The sequence below is a fragment of the Desmodus rotundus genome, chromosome 3 (assembly GCF_022682495.2).
Source record: "Desmodus rotundus isolate HL8 chromosome 3, HLdesRot8A.1, whole genome shotgun sequence".
NCBI classification, from domain to species: domain Eukaryota; kingdom Metazoa; phylum Chordata; class Mammalia; order Chiroptera; family Phyllostomidae; genus Desmodus; species Desmodus rotundus.
In genome coordinates, this window is record NC_071389.1 from 23,144,184 (window position 1) to 23,157,178 (window position 12,995).

General features: G+C 46.7%; 1 protein-coding gene and 1 pseudogene across 2 annotated transcripts; one reads left to right on the forward strand and one right to left on the reverse strand.

Annotated features, from left to right (window-relative positions):
• Window positions 1–1,526: 1,526 nt before the first annotated feature.
• Window positions 1,527–3,974, reverse strand: LSM10 (LSM10, U7 small nuclear RNA associated). 2 transcript variants are annotated; one of them, XM_045190842.3, is made up of 2 exons: window positions 3,739–3,974; window positions 1,527–2,345 (listed from the first exon to the last, which is right to left on the reverse strand). In XM_045190842.3, exon 2 carries the CDS (start codon window positions 2,324–2,326, stop codon window positions 1,955–1,957), a length of 372 nt encoding a protein of 123 aa, XP_045046777.1. In that variant the 5' UTR covers window positions 2,327–2,345; window positions 3,739–3,974; the 3' UTR covers window positions 1,527–1,954. The 2 variants fall into 2 exon arrangements, with proteins under 2 accessions (XP_045046777.1, XP_024410596.1); XM_024554828.4 differs by having other exon boundaries at window positions 1,528–2,342; window positions 3,739–3,972.
• A 1,500-nt stretch (window positions 3,975–5,474) lies between these two features.
• On the forward strand, window positions 5,475–6,245 carry LOC112298977 (deoxycytidine kinase pseudogene; annotated as a pseudogene).
• Window positions 6,246–12,995: the final 6,750 nt, after the last annotated feature.

Genomic DNA, 12,995 nt, shown 5'->3' on the forward strand with positions numbered 1-12,995 from the left:
AGGGAGGCTGCTGTGGGGGCTCCTGCCAGCTCTTCACTCCAAACCGGGTGGCTCTCTCCCTGCTGGCTGTGTGTGAACATTTTCAGTGAGGACCTCTCTTCTGTGCCTGCCCTCTACTTTCTCTTACCAGCAGTCACCTTGTGGTGCTGCTTCCCTTAACTCTGTCAGAGGTGCCCGGAAACTCAGAGAAGTGGTTTTCTCCCTGCTGGAATCCACTGTCTTCTCCTGAAGGCTAAAGGCAGAGTCTAAGCAGCTTCCAGGACCTCTGGGCTACAATGAAGTACGGTATCAGAAACCTCATGGTGAGTATACTTGGCTCTCACTTATTTATATTTTTTTAAATGACTTTTATTTATTTTTAGAGAGAGCAGAAGCGAAGGAGAGAGGGGAAGGGATGCGCAAGAGAAACATCGAAGGGTTGCTTCTCGCACACCCCCAGCTGGGGACCAGACCCACAACCCAGGCATGTGCCCTGACAGGGAATTGAATCCCGATCTTTCACTTCACGGGACAACACCCAACCCACTGAGCCACACCTGTCAGGGGTACCTGGTTCTTTAAATGGCAGGCTCTGTCTCAGTTTAAACTTAAATTAATAATGCAGAGTCCCAGGTTCGATTCTGGTTCATGTCTAGGGAATGTAGGAGCCGGAAGATGGCTCCTCTAGACACATCCCAGTTGCTTCTGATCAGGCAGTCCAAGGACAACACTTTGCCAAAGACTGTGCTGGAATGTGAACACAATGACCTTGAGCTGCTAGTGCCCAAATGAACACTCCTCTCAAATCTCCCTCAAGACATGACAGCAGCTTAAGGTGGAGGACCTGCCTTATTCAAAACTCTGGTGAAGCAGTTCTCAGGCTGGATTTCGTTTCCGTGGTTCCTGATCACCTCCCCGCTGGATTAAAAGCCCCCCTCCTAAAAGGACCAAATCTTACTGTCCATGTGTGCTCAGTAGAAGGCCTGGCACCGCAGCTGCTCTGTGGATGTTTGTTTGATGAAGACTATCCCTCTAGTCCCACAGCATGGAGCTGCGTTTACTGAGATGGCTGTTTGCCTGTGGGCGGGCTGGTAAGGCTGCAAGGCAGCGATAACAAAGACTTGGGTTCCAACTTCCAGAACCCCCTGTCCCTTGAGGACCCAATGACTCACAATGGGAGCCTGATTTCTTGCTGTTGGATGAGTTCCCGCACTTCAGGGAGGTGAGCCCAGGATTTCTCCAACCTCTCCTCCTCCAGAAATAGCAATGCGACCAACAGCTCCCTCAACAGGGAGTCTGAACAGAAAAGCCACCTTCTACCTAACCAGACTGACTGAACAACTCTCCTATTATAATTCCCAAACTTCGCTGCATATTAGTACCACGTGAAAAACTTATAAAAATCCAACGCCCGGGCCATACCCCATACCAATTAAATCCGAAATAGGTGAGGATGGGACAGGTGATTCCAATGTGCAGCCAAGTTTGAGACCCAGCACCTTAGGACAATGGACCAAGAGGGGACTGCACTCATCAGGGAAAGCATGAAGCACGCACTTGTTTGTGTCCAAGTTTACTTTTATGAGAAAACAAACACAACTGCAAGACAAATGGGGACACTTAGGGATGGCTGAGGCTGAGCACATTGAATAGTCCTCACTGGGAGAGGGTTGAAAAACTATTTCACAGATTTCCTGAATCAGTAAATCAGAGATTCAAATACAAATGATCAAAAGAGAGGGGGTTGTCACCTCCCCCAAGGCCACAGGTAACATAGGACTCTGGGCCCCAGGGTGAGTCTGGGAGGTAGAACCCTGTGAAAGGCAGCTGTGATAGGTGTTGTCCGTCAGATCCCAGTTTCTGGGCTGGCCCTGCTCCCTTCCCAGGCTCTTGGCAGGGAGGGATAGCGGGCAGTTGGCTCAGTAGAATCCTGGAGGAACCTGAGTGGTGACTAGGGCTTGCTGAAGGGACAGGCTCATTTATACTTTTTGGTGGGAAATTCCCGTCGGCCTTGCCCCAGGCTGCGAAAGTTGCGCACACGATGGATCATCTGTAGCTGCTGCTCAATGGTCTGGGTGATGTTCACGTCATCTGGGATGTGGACGTAACGGACGTTACGGCCCGTTACAAAGAGGTCATCCAGCTCAGCCTGATGCCCCCAACGGTCTGTGTAGGTGACCTTGGCCAGGCGGATGTTCATGAAAGCATCGACGTTGTCTATGCGTCCGTGGGCCACGCTCTCATCCCGCAGGTCCACAGTGGTTACCTGGCCCTGGAGGCCCTGTAGTAGAATGATCAGGCTGTTCTCAGCGATGGTCCGTTCCTTCCTTGAGTGGCTCACCGCCATGTTCCCACACTGCTGGCTGCTTGCAGGAAGAGCACACAGATGGCAGCTATAGCAGGCTAGGGGGTGCAGTTCACAACTCACCTCCACCAGGTTATAGTGCACAATCCCCAGCACAGACTTCCCCAGGTTTGCCCACCTCCCCAGTGTTTGAGTCTGGAGCACCCTTATGAGCCAGGTGCTTCGGGTACACACTTCATAGCATCCTCTCACCACCTTGCGAGTCAAGTATTACTTATCTTATTTTGTAAACAGGAAAATTATGGCCAGAAGAGGTTAAGTCAATTGACCAAGGTCAAATAGTTGACACTAGAGGTGCAGGGATTCAAATCCAGGGCTCCCCTACTCCAAACCCCACACCAGGGATTCTGAACCCTCACTGTATGTTAGAATCACCCAGTGGGTTTTTGCTGGCTGCCACACCCCAGAGGTTCTGATTCATTTAGTCAGGGGTGGGGGGCCCAGGTATCCTATTTTTTTAAAAGCTCCCTATGTCATTCTAATGTGCATCCAAGTTTGAGAACCACTACTCAAAGTATGGTCTATGGATCAGCAGTTTCAGCATTACCCAGGCATTTGTTGGTAAGGCAGAATCTCTGGTTTCTCCCAAGACCTGAAAGAATCTGCATTTTAACCTGATCCCTAGGTGAATCATTGGTAGTTCTCAAACATTAGTGCACATCAGACTAACCTGGAGGGCTTGTTAAAACGCATTGCTAGGCCCCACTCTCAATTTCTAACTCAGTGGGCCTGCGGTGGGGCCCAAGACTGTGCATTTCTAACGGGTTCTTAGTTGCTGAAATTGCTGGTCTGGGGCCCACTGAGAATAACTAGTCTGCACAATGCAGCCGCCATATAAGTGGAAATTTAGGCAGTTAATTAAAAAAAAAAAAAAAAGGCAGCATATGAAACACAAAAAAGCAGAAAAAACTAGGTTGGAATCTCCACTCCACCCACAAACTCTGTAAACCAAGGACAGTTACTTAATGTCTCTGAACCTGTTTCCACGTCTATTAAACCACAGGCTAAATGAGGCTAACAGAATCTCACTACACTGAATGTACTTTGCTTTCAACATGCCCTGATACTTTATTAATGTGACTTTGTCTTATCTATCCGTATTTTCAGATTCTGGGTGGGAGGGGTGGAACTTGAAGACCTCACTCAGAATCTCGACGGGACTGAACAGGGTAGCATTAAGTGCGGCAAGCCAGTCCACGCCACTGATGAGGGAGGCTTCCCCAGGAGTTTGAGCCCAAGCACAAACTGCTGGGGCTGCGCAGTGACTGAAAGAGGCAGGTCTGCGCTCCAAGGCTGGCTCTGCCACTTTCTGGGAGGGAGACCTCGAGCAATCCACTTAACTTAATTCAGTTAGCCCATGGATAAAATGGGGATGGTGAAGAGCCTTTACTCACAGAGCCGTGGGAGTGGACTACACTCAACAAATCGGAAAGAAAACACTTTCGTGGCTTCCCACCGGCTTCTGGGGTTCCGGGTTCCCCAGACGCACCACGCTGGATTCTTTCCGCTGCCGGGTCCGTGCCGCTGCGGAAGCTAGCGGGCGCCTAGCTGCGCGGCCTTCCTCCTGCGGCGGGACTCAGAAGCCATAGCAACAGCAGCACCGCTCAGTCCGCCCGGAGCATAGATAGCGCTCAGTGCGCAGGCCCGCGCCACCTTGGGTGGAGTCCGAACTACAATCCCCAGAATGCCTCGCGAGCGCCTCGACTCGCTTTCTTGCAACCGCAGGCCTACGTCTTTGGATTGCCTCCTTCTTTGAAGAGTCATTCATTTATTCAACAAATATTCATTGAGTCTTCACCGTGTGTCAGGCTCCTTACAAAGCTCCGGACATAGTGGCGACCGAAGAGACAAGCTCACTGATCTGAAAACCTTTATATCTACTCGGGGGGAGGGGGGGCATATCTATGAGAGAAGAAACAAGAAAATTATGATACAAGTTCTTCAGAGCATTAATATAGGGTACTGTGATAGAGACTAGGTGGACTTTTATTGGTCAGGGATGTCCTAATGTGACATCTGAGGTGAGATGAATGACATAAAGTTAACCTTGTGAAAACTAGGAAGCATTGCAGTCTGTGTGAAGGGGTGGAAAAGGGCTTGCCAATTTGGACAAACGGAGAGGCCAGTAAGACTGGGGAGAGTGGTGTGACGAGAGATCAATAGAGGAAGGCAAGAGCCAGAGCATTTAGGGCTCTGTAAGCCAAGGTAAGGAGTTTGGATTTCTTGGTTAGGCATGTAGGTTCTGGAGGCAGTGCCTGGGTTCAAGTCTGCTCTTTGCAGACTGTATGACTTCAGACAAGCTAGTTATCCTCTCCGTGGCTCGGTTTTCTCATCTGCTCCTAGAAGTGCAATGATAGGCTATCAAAGGGGAGTGGCATGATCTCATTTATATTTTTAAAGGTAACTCTGTATGGCCTTGGAAAAGCTGCTTATCTTCTCTCAGCTCCAATTTCCTCATTAAAAAAAAAAAAAGACAATGTCAAACTTAGAGACTTGTAAGGTTTGAGTGACCTTCATCAATGTGTGACGTGCCTGGCACATATGAGAAACTCAGTAAGAGTTAGGCTCGTTTGATTCCTTCACTCTCTCATTCATTTACTTCCATCACCCCCAGGAGCCTTCTCTTTTTACCAGTGATCACAGTTCATCTTTTCTTATCCTTAGAATAAAAACTTGCTTCTCCATACTCGTTACTCTTGTTCTCCTACTACCCTCCATAGTCAAACTTCTCAAGAGCGTCCTCTGTACCAGTGGTTCTCCAAGTGTAATCTCTTTTCCACCCTCTTATCCGTGTGAGATGATTTTCTTTACGTATTTCACCCAAAACAACAGATTAATGCCAAAGCAGCCGTGAATGGACTTGCTGGGAGGGCACGCAGCAGCCAGAGGAGCTTTTGCTGGGGCTGCGTGTGGCCTCGCCACAGGTGCACCCCAACCACAGGTGCATTTCCCTTGCCAGCTGCTTCCATCTGCCAAAATCAATCTGGTGACCGGCGGGTGGGGGATCCTACAAAGGCCTGGAGTCCAGCCTGCAAGTCAGGCCATTTTCTGTGGCTGCTGCAGGTGCAAGCACCTGTGGCCACTTCCAGCTCTGCCCGCCAGATGCGCTCCAGGTGCCACAAGATGAGGAATGGCCACCCCACCCAAGAGGGGCTGCCCATCTCCTGAGACCAGCTCCAACGGAACCCGCCTCAAGAAAATCCCCCTTCAAGGGAACATCACTGCAGGGAAGTCAACATTTGTGAATCTCCTTAAACAAGTCTGCCAGGGTTGGGAAGTGGTTCCAGTACCTGTTGCCAGATGGTGCAATGTTGAAAGTATTCAAGATGCATTTCAGGAACTGACAACATCACAGAAAAGTGATAGGAATGTTCTTCAGATGATGGACATTGAGAAACCTGAAGGATGGTCTTTTACCTTCCAGTCATATGCCTGCCTCAGTCGAATAGGAGCTCAGCTTGCCTCTCAATGGCAAGCTCAAAGATGCAGAGAAATGTTTACTTTTTGAATGCTTGTGTATAGTGCGTGTCAAGTATATTTTTGCATCAAATTTGTATTAATCTGACTGCATGAATGAAACAGAGTGGACAAGTTATCAAGATTGGCATGACCGGATGAATAACCAGTTTGGCCAAAGCCTTGAACTAGGTGGAATCATTTATCTTTGAGTCACTGCAGAGAAATGCTTGATTTATGGGGAAGAACTGAAGAATAAGGTATTCCTCTTGAATATTTAGAGAAACTTCACTGTAAATATGGAGGGTGGCTACTGCAGAGAACACTGAAAACCAGCTTGGACCTACAAGCAGTGCCTGTGTTAACACTGGACGTTAATGAAGACTTCAAAGACAAATACGGCAGTCTAGCTGAAAAGGTCAAAGAATTTTTGAGCACTTTGTGATCTTGCTGATGATGACAGGTAGCAAAATGATTCCAGATACTTCAGCTTTGAGTATCTTTACAGCTCCGTATTCATATAAGTCTCTTTAGAAAATCCATGTTTTTAACCACTTTCGTTCCAAGAAAAAAGTTTCTTGATGGACCCTGTATAAAAGTTTGACAAGTTTCTTTCCTTTTCGTCTTTCTTTTCTTTTTTGATAAACAAAACAAAACAAAACAAAAACAACAAACAAGCCCTGGCTGGTGTGGCTCAGTGGGTTGAGTGCTGGCCTGCGAACTGAAAGGTTGCCAGTTCAATTCCCAGGCAGGGCACATGCCTGGGTTGCAGGCCTGGTCGCTGGTTGGGGGCACATGAGAGGCAACCACACACTGATGTTTCTCTCCCTCTCTTTCTCCTTCCCTTCACCTCTTTCTAAAAATAAATAAATAAAATCTTAAAAAACAAACCCAAAATGTGTAGTTATTTCTCATGGCAGAAGGTAGAAGGTAGATGGTTCCAGAATCAGTATAGTGGCTAAACTGTATCATAAAGGGCCCACCCTCCTTCTGTCTTTTCCCTCAGTTATCCTCCTCAGTAGGCTGGCTTTTCTTCCTGGTGCTTCTCATCTCATTGGTGACCCATTTCTTAACTGGAAACTTTAATGTCATATAGTAAATGGTACTGTGTCCTGTGTAAATTAGTGCAGAAAGTTGAAAGTAGAATTTAAGGAATCTCTAGAAAAAGAATTAAGTTTTATTTTAAGTACTTTAGTGCCTCCCCTTCCACCCAAATTTATGTGGATGATGAGACCAAGTTTAGTATTTCATCCTTTCATTGATGTGTATTAGTGTGTCTGTAACACATTTAATGAAGTTAGACTCCGTCCCTAGTTTGTAATGGCATAACCTATATGTCGTTCACTCTTTCTCCTGCTTTTGTTTCTACATTTATGCCATGGGTTAGATTTCATCTTTTTGCATGGGGGTTTGGATGAATAAAGAGGAAGTGTTTGTGTACTTAAAAGATAAATGGGGGTTATTACATTTATAAAAGATTTAATATATATGGAGCTTAAAATAGCTGCTTGCTCTCTCCCTTCTTAGGCTGTTCTTTCAGAGTGGAATGTCACCATTCTAGTTAAAAGATTGGTTTAAACTAAGGTTGGTTTAAACTATATAATTAAACTATTGGTTTAAAAGATTGTCTTTAAATCATTTGAGGTGGAAGTATAGTTTTCCCTACATTTCTTCTCATTTTTATAGGTAAAGGGTTACTGAAACGTAGTGAGGGACCCGTTTTTCCATTTTGTTCTTTATTGATTCTGCACTGGGAATGAGTAGTCTTCCATTACCTTTATGCTCCACGTACTTAGATGGTAAGGAGTCGAAGAGAAACTGAAGACAAGGTAGATTATCTTCTTAGCAGACCCTGCATGAAACAATGGCACTCAATTTTTTTCTTTTGGAGAATATACTTTTAATATAAAATGTGCCAATGAGTTTCTTATTGTTACATTAAAAGGAATTAAACTTTTTGCGGCTTCTAATAATTTAAGAGTAAGAAGGGGTTCTGAGACCAAAAAGTTTAAGAACTGCTGCTCTAGTCTGAGGACTTTCATGTACCTGCTCAACTCCCTGTAACCTGGTTCTCCTCCCAAGATCCCCCTAACTTCCCTGGCAAAGATTACTAATGATCTTCTTGTTCATAAAACTTTCAGCTCCTTTCTTAGACCTTATTTCCATGATCCTCCCCATTGCTTGGCCATATTGCCCATCCTCCTCATTAACATTTATTTTAATTTTTTTCTGGGCCATTGTATCATTTGGTTTCACTCATTTCTCTGATGATTTCTTTCTTCTGAAAAAAAAGATTTTATTTATTTATTTTTTAGAGAGAGGGAAAGGGAAGGAAGAGAGGGAGAGAAACATCAGTGTGTGGTTGCCTCTCATGTGCCCCCAACTGGGGACCTGGCCTGCAACCCAGGCATGTGCCCTGACTGGGAATCAAACTGGCGACCCTTTGGTTTTCAGGCCTGCGCTCAATTCACTGAGCTACACCAGCTAGGGCTAGATGATTTCTTCTTTACTTCTCTCCCTCTTTCTCTCCCTCAAACCCCACTTCATTCTCCTGCTCTCCTGCTCCCTAAATGTATGTGCTTTCTCTGGGGCTGTGTTCCCAGCTCAGGGATCTACTCGGTTACCTCTATATCCATGCCATTTACTACTACCTGCTGAATCCCTTGTTTAGGTCTCTAGCCCAGGCTGCTCCACAGAGCTCCATTTTCCATCTCTGTTTTGTATTCCCATAAGTCTTACTGGTACTTGAAACTCAGCATGTCTACAGGGGAAATTCACCAAGTCCTTCCTTAATCAGTTGCTGCTCTGAATTGTTTTGTTTCTGTGGTTGCTACTACCATTTTTTAAAAAAGAGAATCTTTTTATAAAAAATATTTTAATTTATTTTTAGAGAGAAGGGAAGGGAGGAAGAGAGGGAGAGAAACATCAGTGTGTGGTTGTGTCTCACGTGCCCCCTTACTGGAGACCTGACCCACAACCCAGGCATGTGCCCTGACTGGGAATTGAACCAGCAACCCTTTGGTTTGCAGGCTGGCAGTCAGTCCACTGAGCCACACCAGCCAGGGTACTACCACCATTCGGAACTACCTAAGTTGGGCACCTTGAATAAACTTGACAACTTTTATCCCTTCCCGACACCTGTTGTAGTCACCTGAGCCCTGCAGATTCTTCGAAGTGTGTCTCCCACCCTTCACTTGCCTTTTTATTCTGACTGCCATCGTCCTAGCTGAGACCCTTTTTTTCCTCACTTGATCATTATAAAAAGTGTCTTACTAGTATTTGTGTCTCATGATCCTTTGCCAACAGATTCTACATACATAAGTGTGATCAGATCACTTACCTGCTGATAAAACTTTCAATTAGCCGCTGGGATAAAGGTTGCAATACTGACATTTATGGCTCTCCGTGACTGATTCCAGCCTACCTTGCAGCTGGATCTCCTTCAGGTTCTCTACCCAAACTCTCCAAGCAGTGTTTCTTGGCATGTGGTATGGGAACCACTTGCCTCATCATTATCTGAAAAGCTGGTTAAAGCCAACCCCAGACCTATGGAATCAGAAGTGGAGCCCAGGGCATCTGCATACCTTACAAGGCAACACTAAAATTCGACACCCGCTGTCCTACTCTCTAGTCAGACTCAGCTTCTCAGCAAGCCCCTAGACAAACCCTACACTCTGGTCTCTGCCTTTGCAATCCTGCCTCCTCCACATGCCTCTCTCAGCTATCTTTGGATGTTAAGTTCAATCCCTCCTTCAAAGCCCGCCCTGCTCAATCGCTGTACCTTTCTGAAGTCTTCAGTGGTTACTCCAGTTGGAAGTGGTGTCTCCCCTGTAACCCTTAGAGCATATTGCTTGGTACATGTTTGCTTGTCTCATGCAGATTCTCGATAATTATTTACAGAGATCTTGCCTCCCCTACCAGTGTCCTGGGTGTTGGGACAGAGAGAAGCCTTAGGAGGCCCACGTGCTTGACCCTGCAAACCACAGCTGCATGAGGAACACTGGTTTCATGGATGTGGATGAGGATAGGGGTCTGGATGAAGATGGCAGTGGGAATGGGGAAGAAAGGATGAGTGTTAAAGACCCTGAAAACAGCGAATCGGAATCTTGGAGGCTGTTTAAATTTGCACTGTGGGCGGTAGGAAGAAGAATCAGTGATTTCAATCTTAACACTGGGTATCCAAGGAGATGGTGGCCCATTGATAGGAATAAGAGGGCTGGGGGTCATTGGGGGTTTTGTCTGTGGAGGTTATCTCATTTTTTGGCCACTCAGCCACTGAACTCCTTTCCCCATGTTTGGGGGAATCTGACATTCCATGAATTTGGGTGGCAGGTGAGAATCTGCTTCCCACTACAGATAACTTAAAGGTTAGATATTGCCTCTGATGGCTGTGAACTATGCAGTGTGACCTAAACTCAGGCTTTATCAGACTTTAAATCTGGAGCAAGCGACAGGAACCAGCAGGGACTGTTTAGGCTCTGTCCTCATGTCTGCGTCATCCATTGCCTCCTCCCAGGGGCGCTGCTGGTGCTGGAGTCCCTTCCTGTGCTGCCCGCCTGTCCCTGGTTCCCGGCCATTTTCTCACGGTTCTCCGGTCTTCCCAGCAACTCTTGGGTTGCCTGATTTCCTTGCAGTAAATTCCTTCTCCAGTTAAGTAGCCAGAATTGGTTTCAGATTCTTGTCGCTGACAACCCAGGCCAGTCCAAGGCCTACCTGAATTAAGTTCACTTCAGGAGGTTGAATTTCTCTGCTCCCTTTAGATGAGCTCAGTTGTGTTCCTGTTTCCAACTGCCAGAATCCTGAGAGGGAGGGAGATTCCCGGGTCACCTGCTCTGACTGGCTGGCCCAGGCCCCCAAAGCACCCACAGGTACCACTGCCTGGTCAACTCCAGGGACCAGCAACCCATTTCTTTACTGGGTGATTGATTGACTGCATTGTTAGGAAATTTTTGGTATCCCTCACTTCCAGCTCTTTTCAATGAAAAACTGTCTGATTTTGTATCATATTTAAGTTTTTTCATGCCTTTTGAAAGTGAAGTGAAGGTAGTAAGCAAATAAAAATGACACTGATGTATGAGGTGATGTGGAGCATCTCAGGGAAAGTGAGCCTGTGGCCCAGGTGAGGGAGGATACAGAGGTTCCTGAGTCAATAATAATGGTTGAAAGCAATAGCCTTTCTGGAAAAAAGAAAAAAAAACACAATGCAAAACAGTTTGCAGAAAAATGCAAACTGAGCACTGGGGTCAGAGCAGGGGCGAGGGCGAGGGCGAGGGCGAGGGTGAGGAATGGGGTGAGAGCGAGAGATGAGATCAGGCTGAGGAACAGGGAAAAGCCAGGGATGACATAAAGTTCATCTGGCAAATGACCTGGCCTTTGTGACAGGCTTTTCCAAATAGCTGCATTCACATCCGTATCATACAGGGCAATCCTCAATCAGAGGCCACTGAAGAAGGGAGAGGAAGTGCAGTCAGAAAGTAATATGATTAGAGCTTCCAGGGCCAAAGGGTGTGGGTGAGAGAGTTTCAGGAGGACAAGGGTGTTTGGCAGAGTCGAGGGTCTGCAAAAAGCCAGGAAGAATGGAAGGAGAAAAGGCGGTCGGATCTAGTAAGGTCAGGACCTGGGGACGAGATTTGGGACCTGTGTAGTCATAGGAGCTATAGGGGCGTGGGAACGAGGGTCTGTGGGTGAGGCAGCAAGGAGGCCTGGGGCGCTGGTGAGTGAGTGGAGAGGACATTGGACAGCACGAGGGATTAAGATGGAGAGAAAGGAGCCCCTGGAGAAGTGGGGGTTGAAGACGTGGGCGAGAGCATTCTGGAGAGGACAGGATAGCCTCAGCAGCGGTTCGGATATGCAGAAAGAAGGCAGGGCGCGACTGAGGGGAGGAAGAGCACAGGTGAAAGAGACGCTGAAGCAGAGAGGTGAGGGAGAGTACACAAAGCAAGTGTAGGTTTCTCAACTGTAGGTGAACCTGAGAGGTCTTTAGGATATCCAGGACACACGAGTCAAATGTTCTTGGCTGACACCATGACTTCCCCTGGAAAACCTGAAAAAACATTGGCCCCAATGTTTCAAAAGGAAGTTAGGGAATTTTATAAAGAGTAGGGAGGGCAGGGCGATCTGACGCAAATATGCACATCTAGGATTTAGGGGTCCTAGGTCCTGCCCCCACTTCTTGGGCTGTGCTGGTGGTGTAGCCTCACAAGGCTAATGTGATTGGGGTTTCACATAGTTCTGGGAACTAACAGAGAAGGTAATGTTATTTTTGTCAGTAGAGGCACCACTGGCCAGGAACAAAGAGAATGTAGAGTGTGTGTGTGTGGGGGGCAGTTAAGGTAATCAAATAATCCACAATGATTACCATTGGCCCTTGGAATGCATTTTGACCTTCTCTTTTGAAAAGGAGTGAGTTATGACTTGAGAATTTACTTCTCATCAAATCACCAAACCGTGCAGGGCAGATGCAGTTGTGAAGGGGTTTCCTGGCCCGATCCCTGCAAACTCTGTCTATGACCAGCTGTCCAGGAATCGAGCAGCGGAAGAGGAGCTGTCCAGGGCATTTTCTACAGGGAGTTAGGGGTGGCCCTGGCTGGTGTGGCTCAGTGGATTGAGTGCTGGCCTGAGAACCAAAGGGTTGCTGGTCTGATTCCCAGTCAGGGGACATGCCTGGGTTGTGGGCTGGGTCCCCAGTAGGAGGTGCATGAGAAGCAATCACACACTCTCCTTCTCTCCCTCCCTTCCCCTCTCTAAAAAAATAAATAAATGAAGTCTTTAAAGAAAATAAAGGGAGTTAGGGTGGATGAATGTTAGGGTTAGTTTTTGAATTTTAATTTGGGTCATTATGATTAGTTATTGTGATATATATATATATATATATATATATATATATATATATATATATTTCCGCCTCCCCCTAAAATTTGCATTTCTCCCTCTCTGGTTTCCTGTGGTTTGAGTTGGTCTCTATATTGGCTGCAAACCAGAGTGATAAAGCAGATGAAGAGGATGAGGGAACCTGATCTTTTTTGAACTTGGGGGCTCCAGGATCTGGTTACTGTGCTGAAGTTTCTTTCTTGTCTCCTAAGATCTGGATCAAAGGCAAAAAGTGAGTTTACTTTAAAAATTGTTAGATACCTATGTGGACTTCATGGGGTGACTTGCCTCTTAGAACTGAGGGCTAAACAGAACCTCTCCCCCA